This window comes from Pan troglodytes, chromosome 3 (genome assembly GCF_028858775.2).
Source record: "Pan troglodytes isolate AG18354 chromosome 3, NHGRI_mPanTro3-v2.0_pri, whole genome shotgun sequence".
In the NCBI taxonomy this organism is placed as follows: Eukaryota; Metazoa; Chordata; class Mammalia; order Primates; family Hominidae; genus Pan; species Pan troglodytes.
Window position 1 is genome coordinate 23,048,571 of NC_072401.2, and position 19,785 is coordinate 23,068,355.

Sequence of the window (19,785 nt, forward strand, 5' to 3'; positions counted from 1 at the left end):
GAGCTCCAGTGAATTGCGGTTGAGCTTGGTGGGAGGGAATAGGGAAATATATGTAAAAAAATGTGGTGGTAGACATTGATAGCTTCTTTTAGGTTAGGCAGGGCTCTGAAAGATTATCCTCAAACTGCTCTCCAAGGTCCTCATTTGCCTTAGGCCAAAATGTTTTTTAAAATGAATGGAGATGATATACATGAAGTTCAGGGTAGGGAGAGGGGGGTAGTTGAGACAGTAATCCTTTCAAATTTGCAGACCACCTGGGGTGGAGGGTGGCTCATGGCCCTCAGTGGGTTCCTCACATGACTCTCTCCCTCATAACCTGCCAGAATTGATAATCTTCAAAGTCCTGGGGTCAAAGCTCTGATCTCTTAGTAGATGTCTCTGCCCTAAGCCTACTCTAGGATTCCTAGCTCAAACCAATTAAAAATATTGTGCGGTTTTGACTAGATAGTTCTCCAAAGTAGATATACAAATGGCCAAAGAGCACATGAAAAGATATTCAATATCACTAATCAGTAGGGAAGTACAAATCAAAATCACAATGGGATACCACCTCATATTCATTATCATGGCCATTATATATGTAAAAAAGAAAATAACAAGTGATGGTGAAGGTGTAGAGAAATTGGAACTTCTGTGCTCTGTTGGTGAAAACGTAAAATGGTGTAATTGCAATGGAAAATAATATGGCAGTTCCCCTAAAAATCAAAACTAGAATTACCATATGATCAAATAATTTTACTTCTGGGTATAAACCCCAAATAATTAAAACCAGGTTCTCCAAGAGATATTTGTACAACTATGTTCATAGCGGTATTATTCCTAACAGCCGAAAGGTGGAAGCCACTCAACTTTCTATCGGCAGATGGATGGTTAAATGAAATGTAGTATATACATATAGCACATTTATATGTATATAAGCATTATTTGGCCTTAAAAAGGAAGGAAATTCTGACACATGCTACAACATGAATGAACCTCGAGGACATTAAGCTAAGTAGAATAAGCCACTCACAAAAAGATAAATACTGTATAATTCCACTTGTATAAGGTACCTAGAGCAGTGAAATTCATAGAGCCCAAAAGTGAAATGGTAGTTGCCAGGGGCTGGGGTGGGGAGGAGAAAATGAGGAATTTTCAAATGGATAAAGAGTTTCAGTTTTGCAAGATAAAAGTTCTGGTGATGGCTGCACAACAATACGAATGTGCTTAGTACCACTGAACTGTACTCTTAAAAATGATTAAGATGACCAGGCACCATGGCTCACGCCTATAATCTCAGCACTTTGGGAGGCCAAGGAGATGGATCACTTGAGGTCAGGAGTTCAAGATCAGCCTGGCCAACATGGCGAAACCCTGTCTTTACTAAAAATACAAAAATTAGCTGGGCATGGTAGCAGGTGCCTGTAATCCCAGCTATTCGGGAGGCTGAGGCATGAGAATCTCTTGAACCTTGGAGGTGGAGGTTGCAATGAGCTGAGATCATGCCACTGCACTCCAGCCTGGGCAACAGAGTGAGACACTGTCTCAAAAATAAAATAAAATAATAAAAAATAATCAAGACGGTAAATTTTGTGTTACATGTACTTTGTCATTATTAAAAAATTATTTTGCAGGCTAACAACACATGAACCAAACATACTGGTGAGCCAGAACAGCCTACAAGTTGCCAGCTTACAACCTTCAGGATTTAGCAATAGCTGAAATGGCCAATACAGGGCCAATAGTAATGACTGAATTCAGCACGATGATCTTGAAGTAATGAATAAATTCAGCATTATGATTTTTTTTTAAAGATGTTTGTCTATTACTCAGGCAGGAAAAGTTACTTCCCATTGAGGTTCAATATTGAAATCTTATTTGAATTTGTATGTTGTAAACTTTGATATAACAATTGATAGCATGGCTGGCAAGGGAAAGAGGTATATCATAAAACAAAAAGGAGCTTGTTGCTCAGATAAGGAATGAAAATAAATTTGAAAGCTTTAAGACCAAGATAGGAATTTGTAGAGTTAACAAAAATGAAATGAATATATGAAAATACATAGGTTCTTATTGCTAGAAAATAAAAAAATAGAAGAAACAATTTTTAAAAATCTGGTCATTCACTATATGCCTGTATATATTATTTATACACATATATTTATATCTTGTTTATATATAAATTATATAGATGGTCTTTCATACTTACCCTAGATGGGTAACCCAGTGGTGAAATAAAACTTCTGTACATGAGAAGTTTGGAAACTGAGCTGAGGTTTCCTATTATTTCCCAGTGGACTAGTAGAGAGTAACTTCTTTCTCCTTTTACCAACAATCTCCAAGAAAAGGACAGTGTTTGAAAGCCTCCACTTTTATAGAGTTTTCCAGTATAGCCATTCTAATGCCAATACTCTCAAAGTGAAAGTGAACTAAAATAGTCAAACCAAACTATGCATCAGATAAGTGCTTATATAACCACAGAAAATGAATTCTGAGGGAATCTAGAACAAATTAATTTGATTTCAAATGCTTCCTGGAATGCAGTCTAAAAACAAAAGAAACTGCCTAAGCATGTGAACTTTGGTAGCTATTTTTTGTTTGGATTAAATTTTAAATTGTGACTTTAGAATTTTTTTTTTGTATTGTTGGTAAAGCAAGTAAGTAATTTGTTTCATTGCAAGTCAACAATTTCAGTGTAAGAAAAAGGAGATGTAATAACTGAATCAATAGTTTAAATAGGAATGCTGCACTATTGGAAAGATTAATATAAATTTGTGGTGTTCCAGGGCTGGAAAACATTGTTTATAGCCCTATTCACTGACATGGTCCAGGGCAAGGTCATTCTGTGATCTACCCTAGTGTTCAAGAGCACAGGACCTTTTAGAAAATGGTTGATTCCATGTATGGGCTGGAAAGTACAATGTGAAACTCTACTATCAGGTTGTGCCAGGAAGGAGGGAAGCTTTTGAAGATTAATGGTGTTATGTCAAAAGACCACAGAAACCAATTTAAGCTGTACTTGAGACAATTCGAGCACCAAAAGGAGGATAATAGTTTTGGTCAGTTGACACACTGTAAATCTGAAAAACTATTAGTTCATAATAATGTGCAAAAGAGAAAAAAAATAACCAAGTGTTGAGTCTTGTTATTCAATCATGTTAGTGTTATTAACTAATTTATTGTATGGCTAAAGAGTGTAGAAACAAAAAGTGTAAATGTGTCAGCTCAATGCATTTTCTGACTCAAAGGGAATATGAGTAGAATGATACCACAAGTTGTGACCTTAAATCAGACATAAAATATTCAAATTAGATTGTGTATATATACATATTAGGTTGGTGCAAAAGTAATTGTGGTCTTTGCCATTTAAAAGAAAAAAGGCAAAAACCACAATTGCTTTTGCACCAATTTAATACATATATAAGCATATGTTCTAATATATTATTGGTAATATATAGTGATATATATTATATATTGATGTATTAATACACAATAATGTACATTATATATTGATATATAATCATATATATTATACTGATATATGTTCATATATCATGATTATATATTAATATATCATGACATATTAACATATATACATCCTATTAATATATAATATACCATTATATATAAACATATATCATATACCATTATATATAAACATATATCATATACCATTATATATAACATATATCATATACCATTATATATAAACATATATCATATACCATTAAATATATCATATACCATTAAATATAAACATATATCACATACCATTAAATATAAACATATATCATATACCATTATATATAAACATATATCATATACCATTATATATAAACATATATCATATATGATATATATGTATTAGGTTGGTGCAAAAGCAATTTTGCTTTTTTGCTTTTTTGTATAGTTCTATAGTTCTAAGAATAAAAAAATTTCAAGAGTCATCAGGCCCAAAGGATTTAAAGTTACATTTCTCAGGAGCCCATCAAGGGAAAAGGCCTTCAGAATTAGAAGAGGGATCATGTTTCTATTACTTGAAGTTTTCCAACTTAAGTGAAAGAACTCTTACTAGACTAAAGAATTAGATCATACAGATAACCCGAATCCATGAGACTAGGCTAACTGATCCTCTTAGAGTTGTGAAATCACTGGTGTAACAAAAATTGGGTTCAGCAACCATAGTAACAAATAGTAAGTATCCTTGTGAGGTAAATTTCTCTCAATAATGTCAATTAAAAGGTATGGGAACTGTTTTCTTCACATGAATTAGCATGTTTTTCAACCTGAGAATATTTACAACTAAGTACAGAAATGTTAAGAATGAAGCTCTGCCCTTCTGCACAGCAAAAGAAACTACCATCAGAGTGAACAGGCAATCCACAGAATGGGAGAAAATTTTTGCAATCTACTCATCTGACAAAGGGCTAACATCCAGAATCTACAATGAACTCCAACAAATTTACGAGAAAAAAACAAACAACCCCATCAAAAAGTGGGTGAAGGATATGAACAGACACTTCTCAAAAGAAGACATTTATGCAGCCAACAGACACATGAAAAAATGCTCATCATCACTGGCCATCAGAGAAATGCAAATCAAAACCACAATGAGATACCATCTCACACCAGTTAGAATGGCAATCATTAAAAAGTCAGGAAACAACAGGTGCTGGAGAGGATGTGGAGAAATAGGAACACTTTTACACTGTTGGTGGGACTGTAAACTAGTTCAACCATTGTGGAAGACAGTGTGGTGATTCCTCAAGGATCTAGAACTAGAAATACCATTTGACCCAGCCATCCCATTACTGGGTATATACCCAAAGGATTATAAATCATGCTGCTATAAAGACACATGCACACATACGTTTATTGAGGCACTATTCACAATAACAAAGACTTGGAACCAACCCAAATGTCCATCAATGATAGACTGGATTAAGAAAATGTGGCACATATACACTATGGAATACTATGCAGCCATAAAAAATGATGAGTTCATGTCCTTTGTAGGGACATAGATGAAGCTGGAAACCATCATTCTCAGCAAACTATCGCAAGGACAGAAAAACCAAACACCGCATGTTCTCACTCATAGGTGGGAATTGAACAATGAGAACACTTGGACACAGAAAGGGGAACATCATACACTGGGGCCTGTTGTGGGGTGGGGGGATGGGGGAGGGATAGCATTAGGAGAAATACCTAATGTAAATGACGAGTTAATGGGTGCAGCACACTAACATGGCACATGTATACATATGTAACAAACCTGCACGTTGTGCACATGTACCCTGGAACTTAAAGTATAATAATAATAAAAAAAAAAAACAGAAAAAAAAGAAGGAAGCTCTGCTTTGTTGATATTTTATATGCTAATAATAAACATATTATTGGCCAGTGGAGTCACAGTCTTAAATAATTTGAAATGGCTATTTAAATAATATGCAGTATTTAATTTATGACTTTAAGAAATAATCATATACAGTTTTATCTCATCTAAGAAAACATTAGGTTTACATTATTTACAAGCATTGCTCATTGAATTTATAAGAATTATTGAAGACCCAGGAAAATTTTATTTCCTGTATTAGCCAATTGTAGTATTTAAAAGGCAAATTCTTGAGGTGATCCAACTGCTTAGTGTTCTTCCATCACAGAGTATCACTCCTCCCTATTGTCACTCCTATTCTGTTCCCCAACACCTCACTACCTGATCTACAAATTGGGGGTCTGAGTGTTCAAAGGCCACCTAAACACTGCAGGTTATTTAGTCTCCTTGTTCACGGCTCTGGCTGTATCCAGAAAAACTTCTCATGGCCTAATTCACTGCTCCCTGTCCTAGTCTTGTTATTTCATAAAGTGACACACTGGGGGATAACAATAATAACAATAAGAGCAGCGTGCTTTGATTTTCTCAAATAACAGTATCTCATCATGTGTTCTGCTCCATTTTTTCTATTTATTTTATAGTTTTTGAAACAGAGTCTTGCTCTGTCGCCCAGGCCGGAGTGCAGTGGTGCTACCTCAGCTCACTGCAACCTCTGCCTCCCAGGTTCAAGTGATTCTCCTGCCTCAGCCTCCCAGTAGCCGGGACTATAGGCGTGTGCCACCATGCCTGGCTAATATTTGTATTTCTAGTAGAGACGGTGTTTCACCATGTTGGCCAGGCTGGTCTTGAACTCCTGACCTCAGGTCATCCACCCATCTCAGCCTCCCAAAATGCTGGGATTACAGGCATGAGCCATTGTGCCCGGCCCATTTTTTCTATTTATAATGATACGGGAGGTGGGCAGAGAAGTGCTGGGTAGAGAAGAATGGGGTCCCTGGAGAGGGCCCCACCCTTGGCCCTGTGCCCCATGGACCTAGGTGAGAACGGGGACTCCTATTTTCATGCCCAAATGTTGCATTTTTCAAGACCACTCTGGTCCTCCATGCCCCCCAACCTGTGCCCATATAAACCCGAGACCTTAGTGGGCACAGACACAAGCACAAGCAGCTGAATGTCAGAACTAGCAGACCAGTGATGATGGAACAACATGGCAGAGAAAGAGAGAAGAGGAAGGATGTCTGGATGCCCAGGAGAGTTCAGCCAGGGGCAGCTGGAGAAGACTCTGGCCGCTGGGAGGCCCGATTCTAGGGGAAAACCACCTTCCCACTCCATCCCCCACCTTCCGGCTCCCCATCCATCTCAATGAGAGCCACCTCCACCATTCAATAAAACCTTGCACTCATCCTTTGAGCCCATGTGTAATCTGATTCTTCTGGTACACTGGGCAAGAACTCTGGGTGTTCTCAGGGTGACAGCCTCACCCTGGCCCCCTGCCCTTGCAATAAGGCCTCAGAGGGTCCATTGAGCTGATTAACACACAAGTCATCTGCAGATGGCAAATCTAAAAGAACTTGGTAATACACACCCATAAGCGCTTCAGGAGTCACAGATAGCAACTCCGAGAGGCTGCCGTGGGTCCAGCCTCTGCACCTGCCCATCTGCATGTTCTCCCTGGGGATTTGAGCTGTGGGGAAACCAAGCAGACGACACCCCACAGACTAATTCTGAGGGGAATCAGAGAACTCTCCCATTTCAATAACATTTATAAAGCAGGGAGGCCAGTACTATACAGGGCTCCATTGGGTGGGTAGGGGTTCCGCACTCATTTAGAAAATGACCACAGGTGACCTTTGAACAATGCGGGTTTGAACTGCACGAATCCACTTATATGTGAATTTTCTTCACCTATGCCACATCCGAGATAGCAAGACCAAGCCCTCCTCTTCCTCCTCCTCCTTTCAGCATACTCAATATTAAGATGATCAGGATAAAGATCTTTACAATGATCCACTTCCACTTAAGGAATAGTATACATATTTTGTCTTCCTGATGGTTTTCCTAATAACATTTTCTGTTCTGTAGCCTAATTTATTGTAAGAATACAGTACATAATACATTTAATGTACAAAATATGTGTTAATTGACTATGTTATTAGTAAGACTTCAGGCCAATAGTAGCTATTAGGAATTAAGTTTTTGGAGGAGTCAAAAGTTGTACGTGGATTTTCAAATGGGAGGGGGATTAGCTCCTCTAACCCCTGCATTGTTCAAGAGTCAACTGTATCTGACTTTTCCATCAAAGGGGTTATGCCCATGTCCTGGTTGTTCCATATCTGCTCTTTGGATGGGCTAAGGGTTTCCAAGTAGTATTAGTGTCAAAAATAAATTGCTCTAGAAATAGATTTCTTTCGGGGGGTCATAGACTCAGATCAAGGTTCTGATATTATAGAACATACTTTCTACATGTATGTAAAATCCTAAATGTCAAATAATAACCTCATATTTTTTCCCACTCTCAGCACTCTGGCAAAGTAAGAAGAGGAAACTATGACATTAAAGAAACACTAAGTAATTTTTCAGTGAATGAGGGTGCAAGTGGCTGAGACCTTCCAATGATCAATACATGTGAGAAGCCATTCTGCATTCTGCGGGCTTCAGGCCACTGAAATCATCAGGAACAATGCAGAAAGCTTCCAGCTTATATTCTGGCTATTTCTCTCCAAAGCTGAGAACAAGGTAATGCCATTTACAAACACTTGTTCTGGCTACACTTCCTTTTCTCTATACATACAGGCTACCAGTTCAATAATATATTTTACACCAATGAATTATTTTCAGCTGGAGATGGTCTGTGTAAAGGAATTTTGGACTAAAACTGCCTTATACCTGGATGGACTGTGCCCTGTGAAATTCTCTCAATCCCATTGCTGAACTGTGCTTAAGATCACTGTTATGTATGCTCCTGTCTCATTGTTAAGTCTTCCTGCATGTTAACCAGGGACCTGCAAATTCTAGGCCTTAACTGTATCAAAGTAATCATGGAAACCAGGGGCATTTCTATAATTTACAGATACCACTGAAGAGTTGAAAAGCTCAGAAAGGGACTCGTAGTTTTTACCACTTTGTGGCAGCCTCAGATTTAAAATGGGAAAACGCAATTGCCTTGGGCCATTAGCCACTGGCTAAGGGAAGTCCATAACATAATCTTTTTTTTTTTTTCTTTTGAGAACGGAGTTTCACTCTTGTCACCAAGGCTGGAGTGCAATGGCGCGATCTCGGCTCACTGCAACGTCTGCCTCCCAGGTTCAAGCGTTTCTCCTGCCTCAGCCTCTGGAGTAGCTGGGATTACAGGTGTCCACCACCATGCCTGGCTAATTTTTGTATTTTTAGCAGAGATGGGGTTTCGCCATGTTGGTCGGGCTGGTCTCAAACTCCTGACCTCAGGTGTCCACCCGCCTCAGCCTCCCAAAGTGTTGGGATTATAGGCGTGAGCCACAACATAATCTTAAAGATCTGGGAGAGGAGGGACAAGCAACCTCAGGGCCAAAGCTTCGAACTAAAAAAACACTTGGTTAATTTTGTGGCTGCCAGTAGAAAGGTCCTCCTTTCTTGTTTCTCTGCATCCTACTCTCCATCTGCTTGTAGACCGCCTCTCAAATTCGTCCTTCTCTGACTCTTCCTCTGTTGATGACATGGTTGTTTCTTCTTTTTCCATATTTTCCTCTCAACCCATGGTTATGTAAGTCACTATGAAGTCCTTTGCTTCCAATTACCGCCATTTTGACCCTTCTGCTCATTCCCAGGATGCTTGTGATAATTCTCTGCTTGAGGTTTTTCGGACCACCCAGTTTCTGCCAACTCAGGCTGCAGATCAGCGTGAGAACCGGTTGTGGTTAAAACTTCAGAGTGCTTTTGCCCCTTTGTTAAGGATAGAATTCAGACAGCTACTTCTTCTTGTAGACCTCTGAAGGTGTAGAATGAAAGTATTATTTCTAGTTCACCCTTATTTTGAGGACAAGTCCTGGCAAAGATTCTTTGTGCAGTCAAACTTCAGTCAGACTTCTGAACATTTTCTTAGGCCTGTCTGTGCACTTTCTTATAAAATCTAGTTTTAGCAAAGAACCCTACTAAATCAGTTTAGCAAGAACCCTCCCACCCCCAACATCTGGTCATTCTTGATCATATCCCTCATCCTCCACCCACGTCCTGGGGTAATCTCAGATCACATGAACAGCCTTCCACAGACATCCTGGCAGGTGGTTTTAGCCAGAATCCTCCTTATCCCTGATGTTTTCTCTTCATAATTTTCCACCCACTGACCCTTACCTTGCTCCTTGGCTATAAATTCCCACTTGCCCAGGCTGTATTCAGAATTGGGCCCAATCTCTCTCTTCCACTGAAAAATCCCATTGTAGGGAGCCTTATATCTTTCATAGTGGTCCTTAGTAAAGTCTGCCTTACCATGCTTTCACAAGCGTCATTGAATAATTTTTCCTTTGGCATCCTTGCTTTGGAGGAGAGTGTTTCCTATTATTTTCCTCACTTTGCGTGGCCTTGTCTCCTGTATTTGTCTCCACTTTAGGGCTTATCTCCTGTACTTGCAGAGCTGTGACAAAGTGAGGATTAACTTTCCAGGATTCAACTAATGCCTTCATGCTGAAGGTCATCACACGTTGAAGTGCTCCTCTGCTCTCTGGGTTATTACACCCCTTGTTGTATTGGGAGTAATAGCATCTTCTCTCAACCTGGATATTGAGGACTCTGTCACATGGTGAGTGTCCATCCCTTCAATATTGGTAGTAATACTAATTTCTTCCCTCCTGGATATCAGAAACAGTATCACAGGTGTGGTGTAGACCCCTTGCAATATTGGGAGTAACACCACCTCTCCGCATGTGGTTACTAGCAACAAAATCACAGGGTGGGTGTACACTTCCTATGTTATTGGGAGTAATATCAGCCACAAACCCCTGGATAGCAGGAACCATATCACAGAAGGGGTGTACAGCCCCCGCGATATTGGGAGTAATATCAGCCTCTTCTCCGCTGCATATTAGGAACAAAATAAAGGGGGGGGGGGCTTTATACCCCTGTGATATTGGGAGTAATATTATTCTCTTTTCCCTGTACATTAGGAACTATATCACAGGGGGGCTGGACACCTCCTGCGATATTGGGATTAATGTTATCCTCTTCCCCACTGGATATTAGGAGTAATATCACAGAAGGGGGTACACCCCCTGCGATCAGGCCGGTAATATCATCGGCTCCTTCCCTGGATATTAGGAACAATTTCACAAGGTGTGTACAACCCCTGCGCTATTAGGAGTAATATTATTCTCTCTTCCCCTGGATATTAGAAAGAATATCACAGGCGGAGTGTACACCCCACCCCCTGCGATATTGCGGGTAGTATCATCCTCTTTTAACCTGGATATTAGGAGCAATATCACAGGGGGCGTGTACACTTCCTTCGATACTGGGAGTAACATCATCCTCTCTCCCCGTAAGTAGTAGGAAAAATATCAAAGAAGGGGTGTACATCACTTGCGATATTGAGAGTAATAGAATCCTCCCCTCACCTGGATATTAGAAATAATATCATGGGAGGGGTGTACATGGCCTGCGATATTGGGAGTAATATTATTTTCTACCCCCATGGATGTTGAGAACAATATCACAAGGGTGGTGTACACCATCTGCGATAATGGGAGTAATATCATCTTCACTCCCCCTGGATATTAGGAATAGCACAGGCAGATTACACACCCGCTGCAACATTGGGAGTAATATCACCCTTTCCCCCGCTGGATATTAGGAACAATATGTCATGGGAGGTGTCCAGCCCATTCCATTTTGGGAGTAATATCAATTTCTTCATTGCTGGAAATAAGAAACAATATAACAGGGGTGGTGTACACACCCTGTGATATTGCCAGTAATAGAGACTCCCCTCCCCCATGGGATATTAGGAACAATATCAAAAAGTGGTGTATGCAGCGATATTGGGATTAATATCATGCTCTCCCCCCTCGATATTAGGAACAATAGCCAAGAAAGGGTGTCCACCCCTTGCGATATTGGCAGTCATTTCATCCCCCCTCTCCATGGAGTTTAACAACAACACCACAGAGTTGGTGTACACGCACTGCGATACTGGGATAATGTCATCCTCCTCCCCCTGGATATTAAAAACAATATCACCGAGGTGGCATACAACCCCTGCGATATGGCCAGCAATATCTGTGTCGCCCCCACTGGATATTAGGAACAATATCACAGGGGTGTGTACACCTCCTGCACTATTGGGAGTAATATCATTCTCTCTTCTTCTGGATATTAGGAATAATATCACAGGTGGGGTGTACAACTCCTGCGGTATTGGCAGTAATGTCACCCTCTCCCAAGCTGGATATTCAAAACAAAATAACAGGGGGGTGTACACCCCCTGCGACATTGGTAGTAACATCATTCTGTCCCCCACTTGATATTACAAAACAATATCCCAAGAAGGGTGTACACCCTCTGAGATATTGAGAGTATTATCATCCTCTCCCCAACTAAATATGAGGAACAATGTTGGTGGGGGGGGGGTGTACACCCCCTGCGATATTGGGAGTAATATCCTCTCCCTCCCTGGATAGTAGAAACAGTATCAAAGGGGTCGTGTACACCCCATGTGATATTGGGAGTAATATGATTCTAATCCCCCTGGGATATTAGGAAGAATATTATGGAGGGTGTGTACACCCTCTGCCATATTGTGAGTCATATCATTTCTCTTCCCCTGGATATTAGGAACAATATCACAGGGGTGGTTTACACCTCCCACGAATTTGGGGGAAATGTCATCCTCTCCACCTTTGGATATCAGAGACAATATCACAGGAGGGGTCTACGCCGCCTGCAATATTGGGAGTAATATCATCCTCTCCCCCACCCCACATATCGGGAACAATATCACAGAAGGGATGTACACCCACTGCGAGATTTGGAGTAATGTCATCCTCTACCCGCTGGCTATTAGGAACAACACAGGTGGTGTATGCCTTCTGCGATATTGGGAGTTATAGCATCGTCTCCCTCCCAATATCAGGAATAATATTTATTAATATTAATAACCAATATCAATTATTAATATTAAAATGATGCTAATTAATATCAATCATTACTGTTAGTAATTAAAGTGCTTACAATGAAATTAATATTAATTATTAATATCAATAAGAACGATTAATATTAATAATCAATATCGGCAATAGCAATGGTTAATAAAAGCTTAGCAATGGATATTGATTAATAACTATTAATATTAATAATTAATAACTAAGAGCATTATGTCAGGAATCAGTATTCATTGCTATTATTAATACTATTCATAATTAATAATTTTAATAATACTATTCATAATTAATAATTATTAATAATAGTGTTCATAATTAATAATTATGAATACTATTCATAATTAATAATTATGAATTCATAATTCATAATTCATAATATTAATGATTAATAATGACATTATCACTATTATCACTTCTAATACCACACAGGGTCTACACACAACTGCGATAGACCCTGTGCGGTATTAGAAGGGAGGGAGAGCATGCTATTCGTTTCAATATCGCAGTAGGTGTACACGCACCCTGTGATATTGACTCTAACATCCATGGGTCAGAGTATGACATTGCTCCCAATAGAGCAGGGGGTGTCCAGCCACTCGGTGATATTGCTCCTACTATTCACAAAAGAAGAGAATGATATCACTCCCAATATCGCAGGGAGTGTACACCTCTTCTGTGATACGGTTCCTAGTATCCGGAGGGGGGGAGGATGATAATCCTTCAAGTATCGCAGGATGTGTACAGCCACCCTGTGATATTGTTCCGAATATCCAGGAAGGGAGAGGATGATGTTACTCCCCCCATAGCAGGAGGTGTACACCCACCCTGGGATATTGTTCCTAATGTCCATGGAGGAGAGAGGCTGATATTACTTCCGATATCGCAGGGGGTGTCCATCCACCCTGTGATACTGTTCTTAATATTCAAAGGCCGAGAGGTTGATATTATTCCCAGCATCGTGGAAAGTGTGCAGCCCCGTGTGAAATTGTTCCTAATATCCAGAAGGGGAGAAGATGATATTACTCCCCATACCGCAGGAGGTGTACAGCCACTCTGTGATTTTTTTGAATACACAGAGCGGGATAATATTCTCAATATCGCAGGGAGTGTACAACCCCCTGTGAGATTGTCCTTAATATTCAAAGACAGAGGAGATGATATTACTCCCAATATCGCAGAAAATGTACACCCCCTAGTGATATTGTTCCCATGATCCAGGAGAGAAGAGGATGATATTACTTTCAATATCACAGAACGTGTACACACACCCAGTGATATTGTTTCTAATTTCAAGGTGGGAGAGGATGATATGACACCTGATATCGCAGAGAGTAAAAACACACCTGTGATATTGTTCTGAATATCAAGGGTGGGGAGAGGACGATATTACTGCCAATATTGCAGAGGGCGTACACCTGCCTGGAAATAGTTCGTAATTTCAGGAGGGGAAGATGAGATTGCTCACAATTTCGTAAACAAGCTGCCGGTCCACCGTGGATCGCAATATCCAAGGGAAGAGAGGGGGGTGATATTACTCCCCATATCGTGGGGAGTGCCCACCCCCCTGTGATGTGGATTGCCATATCCAGGGGGCAAGATGGGGATGATATTACTCCCCATATCGAGGGAATGTCTACCCCAATGCGATGTGGATCATAATATCCAGGGGAGGAGAGGGGGGTGATATATCACTCCCCATATTCTCTTATGATCTCATGCCTCCCGCCCAGCCCAGAGATGAGACTTTCCTTACCCAATGAGGAAAGGACAGTCTCTTCAACAAATAGTGCTGGAAAAACTGGATATCCACATGTGGAAGAATAAAAATTGACCCTCATCACACAACATACACAAAAATCAACTCAAAGTGGATTAAAGACTTAGATGTATGACCTGAAAATGTAAAAGTATAGAAGAAAATAGAAGGGAAAACCCTATGATGTTGATCTGGGCAGTGATTTTTTGGATATGACCCCAAGGCGCGGGCAACAAAAGCAAAAAGAAAGAAATGGGATTATGTCAAACTCAAAAGCTTCTGCCCAAGCAAGGAAGTAATAAACAGAATGAAGAGGCAACCCATGGAATGGGAGAAAATATTTGGAAACCATATATCTTATCTGGTAAGTGGACAAAATCCAAAATCTATAAGGAAATCAAATGACTCAATAACAATAAAACAAATGACCTGATTTACAAATGGGTAAAGGATCTGAGTAGATATTGCTCCAAAGAAGACATGGAAATGGCCAATTGCTAAGAAAGTAGATTTTAAGTGTTCTTTTTACAAAAAAATGATAAGTATTTGAGATAGGGCTTTGTTAAATAGCTGAATTTGGCCAGTCAACAAAATATAAATATATCAAAACATGTTGTATACTATAAATACATACAATGTTTACTTGTCATTTAAGGTAAACAAATTTTTAAAAATGAAACAAACAAAAAGATTTGACAATTCCAGAATGAATGACTGAGATAAAATGTAGTGATCTGATCATCTTGAAAGGTCATTACAATTGATGGAATTATTTTGGCTGTTGTGGAATATTTTCCACGTGGCCTTGTTTGGAAGCAGGGTTATAAATAAGGTCATCCTTTCCTGATTTTAGGGATGTGAAATCAAACTTAGAATTTTAAAATTTTGTTTTGAGTTGGGCTTCCACTGGTAGAAAAATAAATGAGAACTTAATTCCATTCTTTGGAATTGAAAAAATAGAATTTTAAACAAAATTTGTCTACCTGTGCTGTGGTGGAAAAGTATGGGTGTCTGTGACAGTGCTTCTTTTATCAAGTGAAAAAACTTCAACCCAGACTGGGCTAATTTTTCATTTCGTAATATGGCCATATCAGGGAAGCAATCATTTCCAGATCTTCACTGGCATTTTAATTACTAACTTTTACATTTCACATGTTTAATGGAATCTGGAAAAGGAGACACAGATTTTAGTCTTCTTGGCTTGTTTGTGGGTATAGAACAATCTTAACTCAGATATCGTGGAAGTCAGTGGGCCGTGTAGACAGGATCTTCTGGGGAGCTGATTGTTCACGCACTGCAAAACTCTCTTTCAATTATTGAAATCAACTTTTTTCCAATGTCTCCAAGCAAGGACAATTCTGAGGGCTTTGAAAGCAATCTTTCATTTTATTTCTTTGCAAACTGACACATCTCCATGTTTGCTATGTAACAGAAGAGCTGATTTAAAGCAGTATGCTGCTAAACCTAGCTCTCTCCCTACCTCTCCCTGCCTCTGCCACCCTGGATCCTGTGGCCCTCAGTACTGTTCTGTGCCATATGTTAGAATCCCAGAATGGCATTCTAAATAGGAGACAGGCGACAGAATAGTAAAAATTGAATGAATTTATGATTCAACTGAGAAGATTCTCTCTCCAGTATTCTTTTCCCCAGTAAAGTGATTGTACTGATTCCTTTGTAAATTTGGTCACTTGGAAAGTTCTAAGGATTGAGCAAATTGCTTTTAAAGAATCTCCATTTTCTACATATGTATGTCACCTACTCAAAATCTTATTTCCAGGTTTAAATTGTTTTCTAACAAATATGTTACACTTCCCTCGGCAATCCCTCAACTGTAAGAAAAATGCATTTTTTTTCTTCTAGTGATAAATAGTAAGTTCATTGCATTTCTTAGAATAGAAACATTGATAATTGATAACCTCCACACATCTCCCCAGTCCTCATGTCTGTATTATTAGCTTCATATGGAAAGACTGTGTGTGTGTGTGTATGTGTCCATAATAAAAGAGAAATCTATTGTGCTAATGAGAGTTTCCAATCAACAAGTTTTGCCGTGTGAATTACAGTTTTAAAGTACTTTCGATTATTAAATTTATTGCTATTTAAAATCCATCTTTTGGAACCTTGCTATTCATACTAGAACTTTAGTTACGGCCTCAAGTTTGAGCCCCTCCCAAAAAATCTCATCTCCTGGAGCCTGCTAAAGTGTATAAAATATGTTCAGAAAAATACATCTTGGCCAGCCATGGAGTGTAATGGAGAGCTGGTGGGATGTATGGCTGAGAGGAGAGGTCCAAGACAGTGCCTTTCCTGGTCACAAGGTCAAGGTCAATATGGCTCACATGGGTAATGCCATTTTCTTCTTGTTCTCGTAACATCCAGAAGATGTGCTGGCTGATCAGCAGTTTTGCAGAACTGCTACTTTGCTTCTCAGGGAGTGCTCTAGAATATATTTACATAACTTGAGGAAAATATCTTCAGCATATACTGTATGGCCAGTACTGTGCCTGAGCCCTCTTAGTGTCTAGATGTGAACTGTAGTTAGAGTCTCATGGTTAAAAGTTGTTTTGTATTTCAGTCTCTTCTGCCACTTGGTTTTTCAAATGTTTTCCTTTTTGAGACAATCACAATTAACTGTATATGTAAATTTTATTGCTAAAGATGAGTACTGATCTTTGGACTTGATTTTGGGTCATAGGCTTGCAAAGCTTTACTTAAGACTTCAGTAAGTAAAGGCCCATGACTGATTTGTAGAATCACTGAAATAATAGTAAGACTCTACTTCTCAGAAGATGAAACAGAGTCTTAAAGAAGTTTATTATTAAATTAGACACTTTTTTTCTCTCTCTCTTTTTTTTTTTTTTTGAGATGGTGTCTCACCCTGTTGCCCAGGCTGGAATACAATGGCATGATCTTCACTCACTGCAATCTCCATCTCCCGGGTTCAAGCAAGTCTCCGGCCTCAGCCTCCCAAGTAGTTGGGATTACAGGTATGTGCCACCACCCCGGCTACTTTTCGTATTTTTAGTAGAGAGGGGATTTTGCCATGTTGGTCAGGCTGGTCTCGAACTCCTGACCTCAGGTGCTCTGCCCGCCTTGTCCTCCCAAAGTGCTGGGATTACAGGCATGAGCCATTGTGTCCAGCCGACAGCTGTGTTTTTAACTTGAATTTTATACTCTAATTTCTGATAATTTTTATTTGGGGTGTGTTATGATATTTTAATATCTGATATTTTGTGGGTATGGGGATTGCAGATGATTTACCAGATTTGCAAAGCAAGTAATAGAGGACAGTTCATTCCTTCTTAGTTTTCACTTGCTCTTCTTCCACATGCGTTAGCCACTGTTAGCTCCACTCCAGATGAGACAGAGCTTCTTCTCTGTCTGAGCATGTATTTGCTAAGAGCCATGAGATAAGTTTTTTTCTTAGGTCACACAGTTATTAAATAAATATTCACTGAGTTTAATTTATGAACAACGAAAGTAAAACCAAACATGATTCCTCCCCAAAAGATGAGCACATGTGAAACAGTGGAGAACGCATCATCTTTCAGGTTGCCAGTGTATGGCAGCACTACAGGATCGAGGTTATGTATTATAGACAATAAGTAAGGAAGACATATCTGAGCTGATTCTAAGATCAGAATCTGGTGATGTGTTAATTGAACACTTGGCAATTGCTTTCTTAGTTTACTCATTCAGATTACTTATCCTAATGAGGAAATGAAGATAGAAAAGATTGGTGGCTTTATTATATGTTACACTGATGCTTTGGGTTAGAGAGCATGGGTTGTATAAAATATTTTAAAATGTGGATGGATAATTTTTAGACCAGTTAGGATGGCTACATTAGAGAATCCAAGGCAATGTCTGCCATTATCTTTACAACACACACTGATATTTTGGGTACCTTGTCATTATGTAAGCTGCCTACAGGGCTGTGGTAAGTCACGGACAGGATTAAGGAGAAGGGTACATGTCCAGAAACTAAATCACATTTGGAGAGGAGATGTAACAAAGGTAGGGTTCAGAGGTTTACTGGTAACAATTCCAAATTTGGAATGAAAAAGTTACTCTTTGTTTAACGTTCAAGTTGGGAGTTTGCCCTGCAAGAGACAGTCAACCACTGACTTCACTCGAATGTGCTTGGAAAGGGAAGAACTTAAACCAGCCATGAACAGGAGAAGAAAGCCAGGTTTTCTGGAAACATCGCCAAAACCCAACAATTTCTCAGAATGTTCAGAGGCGCCAGGGGGGTGTTTGCATTTCAACGGAAAAAGTTCTGAAAGCGCCTTTCCGGCTGTGATGACATAACCCACACGAGAACATGCCTCTCGCAAAGGATCTCCTTCATCCCTCTCCAGAACAGGAGAAGAGGAAACACAAGAAGAAATGCCTGGTGCAGAGCCCCAATTCCTACTTCATGGATGTGAAATGCCCAGGATGCTATAAAATCACCACGGTCTTTAGCCACGCACAAACGGTAGTTTTGTGTGTTGGCTGCTCCACTGTCCTCTGCCAGCCTACAGGAGGAAAAGCAAGGCTTACAGAAGGTTGTTCCTTCACGAGGAAGCAGCACTAAAAGCAGTCGGAATCAAGATGAGTGGGAAACCATCTCAATAAACACATTTTGGATTAAAAAAAAAAGTTCTGAAAGCTCTGGAAACTATTCTCAGTTTTACTTTCTCATTGAAAGGCAAAAAGCATGGCTATAATGAGAGACAGAAGCACTTGCTACGGCTTTGTTAAGAGTTAAGAAACGAGACCTCTGGAAAATATGAATTGTCCAATCCTTTGCCACAGAGCCAAGACAAAGTGGTCCAAGTCATAATGGCAAACAGAAAATAAAAGTACTTCCTCTCTGAGAGAAGAAATAGAAGTAGCAGTTTTTATGGGGGCCCTGGGGTGGGTGTGGGCATTCACTATCTTCAATTTCAGAGCTGTTGAGTTTAAGGTGCCTTTGAGAGCTGGAGGTAGATAGCAGGTCTGAAAAGCTGGGTATAGATTCAGGAGTTGTTGGCTGGTGGAGGTGCAGCTGGATTCATGGACCTTGATGGCACTGCCCAGAGAGTAATTTATAATATTACTCTTAATAATGTATCTTTTATGATTTACCTTCAATCTAGATAGAAGTGCAGTTATATTTCTTCACACCATCAAGGAGACCTAATTGTCTCCAGTCACTGACAAGATAAATGATGGGAGAGGGTGGGGTGCTCAAAAGTCAGTCTTTTCTGGGGACACAGGTCAGTGTGTCTCTCCCGGGTCCCTCTGTGCCACAGCTACTCCTCTTAAATCTTGATTCAAGGGCTTCAGAAGCTGATGGCATAGTTATGAGAGGGGTGAAGACTGTGACTGCATTTCCAACAGACCCTGAGGACAACTGGGAAGAATGTGAGTACGGAGTCCTAATATCCAGTGCCATCTGCCCCATCTCACTCTCCATCCTTACCCTTTGCCCTTCCACCTTCAGTTATTCATTCAACATATGTTTTCTGAGCACGAACTGTGCTCCAGGCACTGGGCTGTGTGTTGGTGGTATAGCTAGCAAGACAGATTTGGTCCCTGATCTTATGGGGCATCCTTGGGGTCAG

General features: G+C 39.9%; 1 protein-coding gene across 1 annotated transcript; it reads left to right on the top strand.

The window, feature by feature from the left end:
• Nucleotides 1–18,510: 18,510 nt before the first annotated feature.
• LOC746199 (small ribosomal subunit protein eS27-like) lies at nucleotides 18,511–18,821 on the top strand. The gene has a single exon (XM_009447436.4). The coding sequence runs from the start codon at nucleotides 18,519–18,521 to the stop codon at nucleotides 18,771–18,773; it is 255 nt and encodes an 84-aa protein (XP_009445711.1). The 5' UTR covers nucleotides 18,511–18,518; the 3' UTR covers nucleotides 18,774–18,821.
• The last annotated feature ends 964 nt before the right edge of the window (nucleotides 18,822–19,785 follow it).

Bases quoted from the DNA above. Each gene is read 5' to 3' on its own strand.
- LOC746199 (XM_009447436.4), top strand. From the start codon at position 18,519: ATGCCTCTCGCAAAGGATCTCCTTCATCCCTCTCCAGAACAGGAGAAG.